This window comes from Zingiber officinale, chromosome 5B, assembly GCF_018446385.1.
Source record: "Zingiber officinale cultivar Zhangliang chromosome 5B, Zo_v1.1, whole genome shotgun sequence".
Classification (NCBI taxonomy): Eukaryota; Viridiplantae; Streptophyta; class Magnoliopsida; order Zingiberales; family Zingiberaceae; genus Zingiber; species Zingiber officinale.
The window spans coordinates 4,701,669-4,714,722 of NC_055995.1; the positions used below are offsets into that span (position 1 = coordinate 4,701,669).

General features: G+C 34.7%; 1 protein-coding gene across 2 annotated transcripts; it reads right to left on the minus strand.

The window, feature by feature from the left end:
- Window positions 1-277: 277 nt before the first annotated feature.
- LOC121983970 (probable arabinosyltransferase ARAD1) lies at window positions 278-5,643 on the minus strand. Of its 2 annotated transcripts, XM_042536692.1 has the most exons (9): window positions 5,052-5,643; window positions 3,938-4,111; window positions 2,454-2,611; window positions 2,225-2,372; window positions 1,989-2,104; window positions 1,770-1,908; window positions 821-931; window positions 670-738; window positions 278-590 (listed from the first exon to the last, which is right to left on the minus strand). In XM_042536692.1, exons 1-9 carry the CDS (start codon window positions 5,577-5,579, stop codon window positions 471-473), a joined length of 1,563 nt encoding a protein of 520 aa, XP_042392626.1. In that variant the 5' UTR covers window positions 5,580-5,643; the 3' UTR covers window positions 278-470. The 2 variants fall into 2 exon arrangements, 1 of the variants encoding a protein (XP_042392626.1); XR_006112746.1 differs by lacking the exons at window positions 278-590; window positions 670-738 and adding an exon at window positions 1,421-1,625.
- Between the last annotated feature and the right edge of the window lie 7,411 nt (window positions 5,644-13,054).

The following is a 13,054-nucleotide window of genomic DNA, read 5'->3' on the forward strand; positions in this document are numbered from 1 at the left end:
GCTGCCCCTCCTTGACATACACTTATTTACGGTGTGCCACAACTATTTCATATAGCGTTTCGTTTATTCACGTTATTTATTATAATCAAAATATATTTATTTGTCTTTTTAATAAAATAATACTCATGCATTACTTTGTTGTGAATTAAGATGTCAGCAAACTTTGTCTACCCAACACAAGAAAGCTCTAAACCTCAATTCGTCAACTTGATCAATAAACTAGCTAAATGAATTTGTTTAGCTTCAATTGGTCAAATAAAATGCGAGAGTGACAGGATTAAATGGGCTACGTGAAAATGAATTCAATACTTGCGAACTTGTTTAGGCAGCAAAAGGATAGCAAGAAGCTGTCATCGCAATTACAAGATAAGCGTACACATGTCGTAGTAGAAGAATTTTCTATACATCTAATAAGATAATAACAGAAGAAGAAGAAGAAAATGCCGTAGAAAAACTAGAGAAGATGGCATTCACGGTACCCTGGTGATGTTTCCTGTTCTGCATTCACAGGTGCACAAATTTCTTGAACCTTCTACCACGCGTTGTGACCTCCTCATATGCAGCTTGATGTTTACCAACTTGCCAGCAATCTGTTGGAATCAAGAAGTTAATGGCTGGCAGGAAAAGTATTGGCTGCGTCAACAATCAGTTCAAAGATTAAGGACAGACCATTCTCCATGCCAAGTCCTCGGCGCCGAGAGGCTGAGCTGGACTCGAAAATAAGAAATGCCTCGAGTACTATAAATATCAACACGATGGCACAGTAAGGTATTATATAGAAAGAGTAACTAGTAAATGTTCGATGAAATCTAAAAAGAACCTTAGCGAGGTTATTTTGCATATCGATAATTTGCTTAGAATCCACATTCATAAGGAAATTGACGAGCCATCCCGGTTGTACAGCATCGTTAGAAGAGACAAAAAGTGCTATCTGCAGAAGAAAAGGGCAAAGCTTCAGTTTATGTGACATTATCAAACCGCTGCCAGTGTAGAAAAGATGCACAACTACAATTTGTGATAATATACAGTTGGTGCTTCAGCCAAAAAAACACAAACCAAATTATGTTATGCATCTCCAACCTTTTTCATTTGGGCATTGGATGAATCAGATGGATAAACACACACGACTATTGAGATACTGAGGACTGTATGATGCCTTTGACATAGAAAATAGAATCATCTATCACAACTGATGCAGTATAATATTAATGAATTGAGGGAAAATTACTGCTAATATGAATCCTAAGTAATCCTTCTCTACCTTTATTTGATAAAATAAATATTACAATTAGGCTGCTTATACATCAAATGCTTGATTGTACAATAAAGTTTCATTGGCTTTAGGGGCATATTGTATCTCACTCATCAAATGCTTGCTCATTTGGGTTAAGTATTTAACAATCATGACACCTAAACTCACCTAGGACAAGGTGCTTGCATCTTGACCGGCCTCAACTCACTTTGATGATGCTCCTCATAGTTTATCTATGTTTGAGTCTATCCCAGATCCTAGTTTGATCAAAGTATCAAACTCTTCCCAACTTGGTCTTCTGTAGCCAACTTACCCAACCAAGATATGAGCAGCTCAAGAGACAAGTAGATTTCCACGTGTGCTATAATTTTGTCTATAACAAATTCTTAGTTATCAATAACCTTAGAATTTTAGGTGACAAATTAGAGCATTTCCAAGAAGAAACAGCTTTAAAACTTAATTCACACAATTTATGAATTTCCATGACAGAAAAAATGAAAACATAAATTCTACATACCTTACGATAATCAAGTATTCCTTCAAATGGAAGCTCCAATTCATCACTGACAATGACTGGAATACAACCACTAACTATTGCATCAAACAACCTAGCTGAAGAAGGCGTATCACCAGCTGGGCTCAAGCAAAAGAGCGACCTAAAAGGATGCAACAGAATAAGATGACATAATATTAAGCTTCCAAAAGAATTGAACATCTAGAATCATAAACATGTTACTTGCGCATCCCAGCCTGAGCTGTTGCCTTTCCAGTTTCACCAGCACTTCCCTCTACCATAACAACATTCTCACTATTATGTAGTGCTGCTGCAAGTTTACTACGAATTTTACCTCCCTATATAAAGAAAATATCCTTAGGACTTAGCATGCAGAAACCAAATATTCAAGGGCCTAAAATGATTATCATATCCATCAAGAAGGCTATCAGGCATTATCAAAAGAGACAAACTCATACAGCGTTTCTCTTCAGCCTTCCACAAAAGAATAACAATGTGCTTCTTTTTGACTGAGAATCATGTAAGCATTGTGCATCACAAAAATCAACATTAGGAACGTAAGGAAGAATAAGGTCTTTTTCCAGCCAGACATCCCCTGGTTTGTACCTACACAAGGCAATTAGGTTCAGCTCACCACTCTAATAACAGAGACACAAATTCACTCAAAAAGCTAAAGGACACAATTACCAATTTCCAGTGGAATCCATATCAGGAAGAAGCCAAATTGCTTTTTTCATAGATCGGCGAACAGATTTAAAGGACCAAGGATGATGGACTGGAAGTATATGATCTCTTCCTCCAGATCGTCGCCAGGCTGGCTGATCAGTCACCCACTTTAGAGCTTCCTAGAATCACACAAAACTCTGATACAGGAAGCTGAATACTAATAACAAACTAGAAGCAATCTTCATTGCGAGTGATAAAGACTCACTATGTTACTTCTAAATTTTGAAACAGATAAATATTTACACGTATTATGTATAAAGACATTAGTCATGAACAATATTCAAGCTATAATTAGGTATATTGAAGTAAATTTTCATACTGTTCTGAGGTCTTCTACTAGAGAATAATGTTACAAAATATAACAAGCCAACTTAGATGATCCAATAACCAAAGAAGAAGAAAACACAAATTCCAACATAATTATCACACTGCTAGAATCAGTAAAGTTAGTAGTCAAATGTTACTCTTCTCGTTGTGTAAACTAAGATTTTAGCAAATGGGAGAACAAATGCAAGAGAAGAGATGAGAATAAGTATTAAGAATTGAGATTTGAGAAGACAGCAAACAATCTTTGCATATACAGCACACTTTCATAGATTAAAAGAACTGAATGATTATAACTCAAAAAGATTAAAGAATTAAATGATTATAATTTGAAAAGAACTTTCATAGGATCAGGTTAGCCAACATAGATTATAAGAACTGAATGATTATAATTTGAAAAAACACAAGCAGAGTTATGTTTGTGAGGATATGTTAATGAGGCATCTCAATATTACACGAGAAGGTCTAGTATAGTACTCCCAATAAGATCAACAAGGCTTTGGATTTAGGACAGCCATACACAAGAAATTAACTTTTCACAAGTCATAACTTGCTCTAGTCAATATAATGATTTCTGTTTTTCTGCCACTTAATTCCTGGAAACACAAAGAATAGTGAACTTACACATATTACTTCTAATTTTAACTTGTAAGAAACTCATTCTAATGTCTCAGTACCATACAGTCCTCAGTTCAATATGAGCTAAATGTCTAAACCAGAGAGAACTAACTAGACACTCTCTTTTCCACATGAAATATGAGGGAATTCAAAGTCATACAAATCTGTTACCAGGAATGAGGGCATATTCAACTATTAAAACCAACTCATATGAGATACCAAAGTTCCCTAAATAAAGATTATAAAATTTGAGGTTCTTATTTCTGAATTCTAATAGCACTGGGTATACATCATTTTAAGTTGCATTCATATTATTAAATAGGAAGAAAGGAGTAGGTTGAACAACAGTGAATGTGTTTATATTCCTAATATTTGATTTCTTAGAATCATCTAGTATAGATAGTAAAAGCGGTTGTAGATTCAAACCCTGCATGCTCTACAAGATAGCACAGTAAACAATATGTTAGCTCAAAAAATAATAAACCTTGAGTCATTCATCAGACCCTGTAAAGTGCCTTGCATTGCTGTCTCTCAAGCAAGAAATAGCTAATTGTTGTGAAAATTGGGATGTAGAACAAGTCTGCCTCCTCTTGCCTATGAACCCTAATGACATTCTTCAGAAGCCTCTCAGACTCTGGTGCAATCAAATCTGCCCAGATCCAGTAATCCACAGAATGCTGCACAAAGATTATAAAAGAATAAGTCAGGTTTAAAATGATCTAACATCTCTTGATAGAATAATTAATTTGAAGAATAAGAGATGCATTTCAGTTAGCTTCTACATGAAAAAAAAAATCAAAATATTGAATTACTGGACTCCAGTATGAACTAATATCTCATCTACAAAAAACCAGGAGCTACTTATGAACACTAAGGACAAACTGTACTGACTAAAGAACAACCATTGCAAAATAATAATAATAATAATAATAAATGAATATAAATATAAAATCAAAGAAATTAAAAAATATATCTTTAGAAACCTTATGTTATACAACTTAAATACAAATCCATAAGAAATATCTGAGAGAACTAATTAACCAAGAATGAAAGTTTGTTATTGAGCTCACGCAATCAGCAACCAAGTGAAAAAAAAGATAGTAATAAATGCATTGTAACAACTGAAGCTGATGAGGAAGCGGTCAACATTTTTTGCACTTCCAGCAATGTTGCTTTCAGTCTTCCAACAATGCTCATCCAGTAACTTTATATGCTCATTCAGTCCTAAACCAAGTTGATTGATCAACCAATATCTTTCCAAATTTCAAAATTTTATGTATGGCTATTTTAATTGGCTTTTGACAACTCCTTTTGTAGAATTAAAAACATGATAAGAGGATTATATGTTAATTCTGTGCGTTAATAAGTAGGCCTACCCAAATTCAATGCTTTGCTCCCAGATAAGAAGGATTTAAATGGTTTATGTCTGCAAAAATCAGAAACTGATTGCCGAAACTTTAATTTTTAGACTAATCAACAAGGATTTTCCTTTCTAGCTCAAACATTCCAGTCCAAATCAATGTACTTTACATTGCGTCAAATATCAGTTTTCCTACCACAGCTCACATAAAACGTCCAGATCTTTGAAACTACAACCCAATGGAGATCGTAAGTTACCTGCTCGATCAGCCGGTGCACAGGGCTGCCATTGGAGGTCAGATTCCAAGTCTCTCTATACGTGTTCCTGAAGAGCCACAGCAGATCGTAGGTAAATTTAGGCGGCATCTCGTAGACATAGACCCGTACCACCGAAGGAGATGACCACGGATCCATTGGTTCTCCGTAGAGCCTCTCCGACTCTTCCTTCCAGATCGAGTCGTCGAGCGCCTTGACGGCGGCGGAGGGAGCATCGCCCTCACTAGCGGCAGCAACGCCCGGGGATCCGGAAGGGGCTGCACGCGTGGCTAGGAACTTCTCGAGCGAGGCGAGGAAGGAGTACTCGGCAGGCGGGATAGGGTTAGGGCCTCCTTTGGAGAGGTGAAGAGGAGCATCCAGCGAGTCAGAGATCAAGAGGCAGCTCGACGAAGAAGAGTACCTCACGTAGTAAAAGAGGAGGAACGCGGAGAAGAGGGCGAGCAGAGAGAGGAAGGCGACGACGGAGGACGTGGATCTTGCAACGGCGAAGTGCTTACCCGTCCCCGCCATCGATGACCGCTACGCCACTGCGAAGGGAACAAAAACGTTGCCCAAACGCAAACCCGTGCTTGTGTATTGTGTCCGGAAATGGGAGAAACAAAAAAATAAGAATTATAATTTTTTCTCAAAACTAAACTAAATTGTTTGTTTAATTAATTATTGAATGCAAATGAATAAGGTAAAGTGCATTACTTATTAATAATAATAATTAATCACTTTTAAAAAAATATTTTTTTATTAATTCAACTAGCCGGGTGACTGAAGTTTCTTATCGGTGATCCAGATAAATATAAAAGTGTCAACGCAGCTATAGTTGAAATTCAAATGGTGAATAATTAGGTATTGTTATACTGTCGATAACACTGAACCGTAGTCGGTGGGTCAAACTCTTGGCTTTCGATCTAACTACTACATTCATTAATATGTCCAGTCACACATAAATTTTTCATCGTCCACCTGATAAATTTTAAAAGTACTCCCGTTGAACACACAATTGACGTCCACAATCAATCCATCATTATAGGTCACCATGCTTCACCTGGATACTAGAACATGAGCCGCATGTTAGAACTAAAGCATGGAAATAAAAATATCAATACATTCTTAATCTGTAAAAATTTACAATAATCTCCCAATGCGAAGCTATCTCTTGAAGATGAAGAATGAATTTTTTACTTACTCGTTGCTGGAAGAACAATCACAAAATTAAAAAACTCTCCATAATTTCACAAACTTCCTACGACGAGAAACGAATCTCACATTCTGAATACTACTCTTTCACCCTTGGACACATCCTTTGTAATGGGAATTATCCCAGGAGTAAAAAGGACATTTTATCCAAAGAAAGTGGGGAACGTGGGCATGCCTACATTCCCATTTCCTACATCTCTCACTCGTCCTAGGTAAGTCACTAAGACTAGTTAGCCACAAAGACTAAATAAGTCTCATGGACTATATAAGAGTTTAGTCACAAAGACTATATCAAAACATCCAATTCATACTTAGAAAAAATGATTCATGTGATAGTAAACACACTTAGTGATAGTTGCTAAGAAGATTATTACACTTTATATAGATGCTCTTTGAACAATCAATGTTAACAAAGTTATTATACTTTACTTAACAGCTCTTCCAAATGAATTAGAGACATTCTCATAATAGCACATAATATCTGATTTCTTAGCGGTACATATCCGTTATCCAAGAAACATCCAATCTCCTAGTGGCACACAACCATTATCTTAGAGATATCCATATCTTTCTATTTATCTAGATTAAATAATCTTCATTTACATCAATATGAACATCTCTAATCTCTTATAATGACTATTATGTCAAGAGCATATTCCATATTTAATATTCACAATCATTTCTATAAATAACATAAATGGGTCGACCAGTAAATAATATCAAAAGATGTAAATCTATTTAATCTTTTTTTTACCTAAAATCTATTCATTTTAATCAGTCATTTTTTTAGTTATGCTTTATAGATCAAATTATCTATAGTCATATGATACATACTAAAATAGTAATCACTGATTAAAACTTCAAGTAAACAATTAAATTGAAACGTCCCTAACTATTTTTTTTATTATACAGACGTCCTGAATCATAATTGCACTTACAATCATAATATACTCACAATTTAACTAAATGACTCAAATAGTTCTTAACACAAGTAACTACTAGCAACGTGAGGTATTGGTCATATAGTTCTAGAATTTATTCTACGAAATAAACATCTAACTAATGCGAAAACTAAACTGAAAGATCTTCAGATTGTACTGTTATTGTTCCGAGCTTGCTCATTTGTCAACGCCTTCAGCCTCATTTGTCTCACTACCTGAAATACTTAAAATAGGTGAGTCAAGAGACTCAGCACATCCAAACCATATTATGTATTAATCAGTTCCTACGTCCATGTGTCCTAACGGGAGAAATGTCTAACTAAATCTTTATGCATATTAAAGTTTTTTCCTTGCTTATGCATACTAAAGCATGAATGTAAACATACTGCGTGTAAGGACATACATATGAATATGAACATAAAAACATAGACATGCACATGAATATGCATAGATATAAACATAAACATATATGAACATAAACATGAACATGAGCATAAGAGCATAGGCATGGGCATGAACATACATAACATAAATATATACACAAACATAAGCCTTCATAGTTTGGCACGCTCCCCGGGGTGAGTCCCTGGATCATATCACCGTCCCATAGATGGAGTTAAGTGATTTCTTAGATAAGCTTCTTGGACTTGCCCGGGACATATCTTACCCGTCCCCCTTGCTCCTAACATAATTAGTAGGGATCCGAACCTTGGAACAGACACCCCTACCCATACATTATCTGATTCTATAATATAAGCTTCCCGGGATTACCCGGGACATATCTCACTCATAGAGTGAGCTACTCAGGAGCGGATCCCCTGATCAACACTCAAAGCTCCTCGAACAAAAGGTACTACTCACATATGAACCTTGGAATGGAAGTGATACATGGTACCCAGATCACGGCTTAGTAAGCTCCCTGAGGTGTAGGATTTCCCTCAATCGACACTTGGGAAGCTTCTCGGCTTGCTGAGACATATCCTCCCTATACATACATAACTAACTCAATGGTAATCTTCCCGACTTGCTAAGACATATCTTAGCCATATATACATATCTAATTCTACAGTAAACTTTCACACTTGCCAAGACATATCTTATCCATACATGCATAACTAATTATAATGGTAAGCTTCACGGGGTGTATGTCCCCAGAACATATCTTACCCATAGAGTTAACTCCCCGGGCTTATCCAGTTCATAACTTAATAAGTTCCCCAGGTTTACACGGTTCATCACTTAACCTATAGCATAAACATGAACATAATATAATCATGTATATAAACTCAACCACGATCATTACATAACCATGTGTATAAACATAAACATGTTATTAACCCCAAAAATCATTGAGGGAAACTAACATCCACTTAATCCAAAATTTACAATTTGTTATATTCTAATATGAGCATGCAAAATTCCTAACTTTAAAGAATCACTAATAAAATCCATCTATTAAAAGGATAGTGCAATTTCATAATAAATAACCTTCGGAAAAAAAACAGTAATTAAACTACCCTTTTTAAAAAAAACCTGAAACATGCAATTGTTGTGTCCTAATATGAGCATACAAAGATCCCTAACCTCCTATCAAAAAAATGGAAAAATTCTATCAAATGATAGTGCACATCATGATAAATAACCTCCAAAAATAGTAACAAAACAACCCTATTAAAATTTGAAATTAATCTATAGCATACAAAGTTATCATGATAGGATGAAAGGAGACACATAAACGAACTACACCTAATCCGAAAATTTACATATGATGCCCAAGGTGATCATAAATAGAATTGAAAAGAAATTAAACATAATTATACTAAATCCAAAAATTTTACACATATCTTAAGCACAACATGGTTAGTTTCATGGCAACATAATCCCTAAAATTCTAATCTACACATGACATAAAGTAATCATAAACTTCGGTTCAAATTTTATAATATCAAAATTTCTAAGAACGGAATCTACCTTAACCTCCAAAGACATCAACAATAAGAAGGATTTCATAGCATCGAGAACTAATAAAATTGAAACTAACAAACTAACAAGGTTCTCAAAATATGAGGATTTCATGGCCTCCTAAAACACCAAAATTGAACTACAAGGGACAAAACATGTATGAATTTAAGGAACTAAAAAAAAAAACATAATATGAGAAGAACATGCCTTCAACTCCTTGCTACTAAGTCTCTTCTTCTTCTTCCCCATATAGTTTGGACTGGCGGTGGTGGAGACTAGGGCCGACGGTGGTGGAGGCTAGGACCGACGGTGGTGTAGGCTAGGGGTTTGTCGGAAGTGCAAAAAGAATAGGAGCAAGGCTTTTCTAAGGATGTATATATATCGGTACCGTCAAGTCTATCCCAAAGAAAAATTTGAAAAGTCCAATATAAAACTTTATATTTAAGTAAATAGTACTTTCCATAATTATTTTATAAAAGATGATCAAGTATTTAGATTTCTCTATAAAAAAATCACAAATAAAAATCTTACCAAATCACAAATAAATCTTTATATATATAATTGGTACAAGATAAATATAGTATTCGAATGTCAATTATCTTTTCTTTTATAGAAATATATTAGAATCATTATTCCTAACAATATTTTGTAAATAAATAATTACGTTTTTCATAATAATGACAAGGTTAATAATATTTGATATTTGAAAGGTATTATTTTTTATAATACTATCAAAGCAATTAATACAGTTGATTTCATTATTAATTATATTACTTGAATATGGTAGCTTCAACGATACTATTATCTCTAATATTTCTCAAGTGATTAACATAATAATTTTAGTTATTATTCGAAATTATTGGTTCCTTATGTGTTAGTTCACCTACAATGTTAATCATTTAAATTACTCACACATTCCAATATTATACCTAGTATAATTAATCTTAACTACCAAATAACCAAATGATAACATAAATAGTCACTTAGGTAAAATTAAGATTAACTTATTGTTGGTTGGTCTTAGGAAGAAAAGATTGTACCGGCTTCACTGTACAAAAATTTTATACAAGCGTCGAACCTTTCTTAAACAACCTATTGTGTTCTTTAAAAATTAAATTAGGAATCGCAAACGGAACTTAACATTATTAATTTCAAATTTAACTTATCTATTTTTAATGATTTAGATTTGGATCGCAAACGATGTTTAACATTATTGATCTAAATCCACCTATGTTATAAATTCAATTAAATATTAATTTTTAAAATTGGCTTCTAGGTTAAACATGACGAGGCACTAGGCCTTCTTGGATATGGGAGCAACCATCACTTCCTAGACAAAGCCTTTTAAGGAAAGCTAATATTTAATTTCCTTATATAACTCTAGGTTTAACCAAAAAGAATAATCGAATCACAAATTCGAAAAACAAAAATAAACACAAACTCGAATTACCAATTCGAAAAACTAGAATCTAATGCCTCTTGTGTTTGGAATTCATACAAAGAAAAATAACTAACATGATGCGGAAAACAATTACTAATTATACCTTTTCCTTGTATGCTAATAACCTCGAGATCTTCTGCCGTATTCCTCGCCTCGCCTTGGACGTCGTGTGGGCGACGATCCTCCAAGATGAACACCACCCAAGAGCCTTCTTCCTCCTTTAGAATTCGACCACCACCACCACTAAAGAATAAAAGAGAGCAAAGGGAAGAGAGAGAGAGAGAGGGTCGGTCACAATGAAGAGCTCCAACAATAGAATAAGAATTGATGTCTCATGAGGCCTCCCCTCCCCTTCTTTTATATTACTTGCCCAAGGCAAATAAGGAAAAGATTTTTACAAAAATTAAAATCTTCCTCTTGTTTTTCCTTTTCCCTTTTTATTTTTCATTTTCTTTCCTCTTGATTGATTCAATCATCAATCATGGATTGATTGGTCGGCCCCTTGCTTGGTGCCCAAGCAAGGGTGGCCGACCACATCATCAAGGAGAAAAAATAATTTTTATAAAATTTTATAAAAGAAGAAAATCCTCTTATAAAATTTTACAAGCTCTCTTTCCTATTGTGGATGTTAAAAAGGGAAAGTTTCAAAAATTAAAATCATGTTTTAAAATTTAAAACTTCTCTTCTAAAATTTCCTTTTTTTAACATAGTTACAAAAAAAGGAAAGTTTTAAATTTAAAACTCTTTTTTAAAAAACCATGAGGATGGTTAAATAAGGAAAGTTTTAAAACTTTTAAAACTCTCTTTTAAACCATGTGGCCTAATTCAAATAAGAAAAGTTTTATAATTTTAAAATCTCTCTTTTACAACTTGTAGTTTTCTACAAAGAGAAGATTTTAAAAATTCAAAACACCCTTCCTATTTGAATTTATTATGGACGACCCCTCTTTGCTTGAACACCAAGCAAAGGGTCGGCCCCTTTGTGAAGGAGATTGGTCGGCCCCTTTGGCTTGGTCACCAAGCCATGGGTCGGCCCTTCTTGGACACCAAGAAGGGCTTTCATGAGTGGACTATGAGGCACTAATGAGGCTACGACAGGGACCTAGAGGAGAAATTAGTTTTGGCCTTCCGATGAGCTTGAGTATCCCGTGTTCGCCCCGAACACACAACTCAAGTTCATCAATAATAACTCATTCCACTAGAGAGTTATTATTGCACTACCGCACCAATCCCAAATTACATTATGGGCTCCTTCTTATCATGAGTGTGTTAGTCTCCCTGTGTTTAAGATATCGAATGTCCATTAATTTAATGAGTTACTGACAACTTATTTAATTAACATCTAGCTTCAAGAGTAGTACCACTCAACTTTATCGTCATGTTGGACTAAGTCCACCTGCAGGGTTTAACATGACAATCCTTATGAGCTCCTCTTGGGGACATTATCAACCTAGATTACTAGGACACAGTTTTCTTCTATAATCAACAACACACACTATAAATAATATCATTTCCCAACTTATCGGGCTTATTGATTTATCGAACTAAATCGCACCCTTTGATGAATCAAAGAAATAAATATTAAGTATATGTGCTTGTTATTATATTAGGATTAAGAGCACACACTTCCATAATAACAGAGATATTGTTCTTTTATTTAATCAGTATAAAAAGAAATTACCTCAAATGGTCCTGCTCAATACACTCAGAGTGTACTAGTGTAATTTATTAGTCAAGATAAACTAATACTTAATTACACTACGACTATACCAATGGTTTGTTCCTTTCTATCTCAGTCGTGAGCTACTGTTTATAATTTATAAGGAATTAATAATATGATCTTCTGTGTGTGACACCACACACCATGTTATTTACAATATAAATTAATTGAACAACACTTAGCGTATAAATGTAGATATTGACCAATGTGATTCTTTTATTTCAAATATAAATGTTTACAAAAGGCTAGGCTTTTAGTATACACTCTAACAATCTCCCACTTATACTAAAAGACTAAGCTGCCATGCATATCTGCTACCATACATCTGATTCCCAACACTTCAGCATGCCCATCAAAAGCTCTTGCCTTAAGGGCCTTAGTGGAAAAATCTCTCAGGCTATCATCTGATGCAATCTAGGCGGCAACAACTTTTCCTCGTTATACGATGTTTCGTATTGGATGGTACTTGCGCTCTATTGTGTTTACTTGTCTTATGGACTTATGGTTTCTTTGAGTTTACTACTGCACCACTATTATTACAAAAATTGTAATAATTTTTTGGACAAACCAGAAATCATGTCTAAGTCCATCATGAAGTTTCTGAGCCATATAACTTCTATGGCTGCCTCAGAGGCTGCCACATATTCAGCTTCTATGGTGGAGTCCGGAAAAACACCTATGCTTAACACTCCTCCATAGTTATGACTTCACCTCTTAAAGTAAACACAAA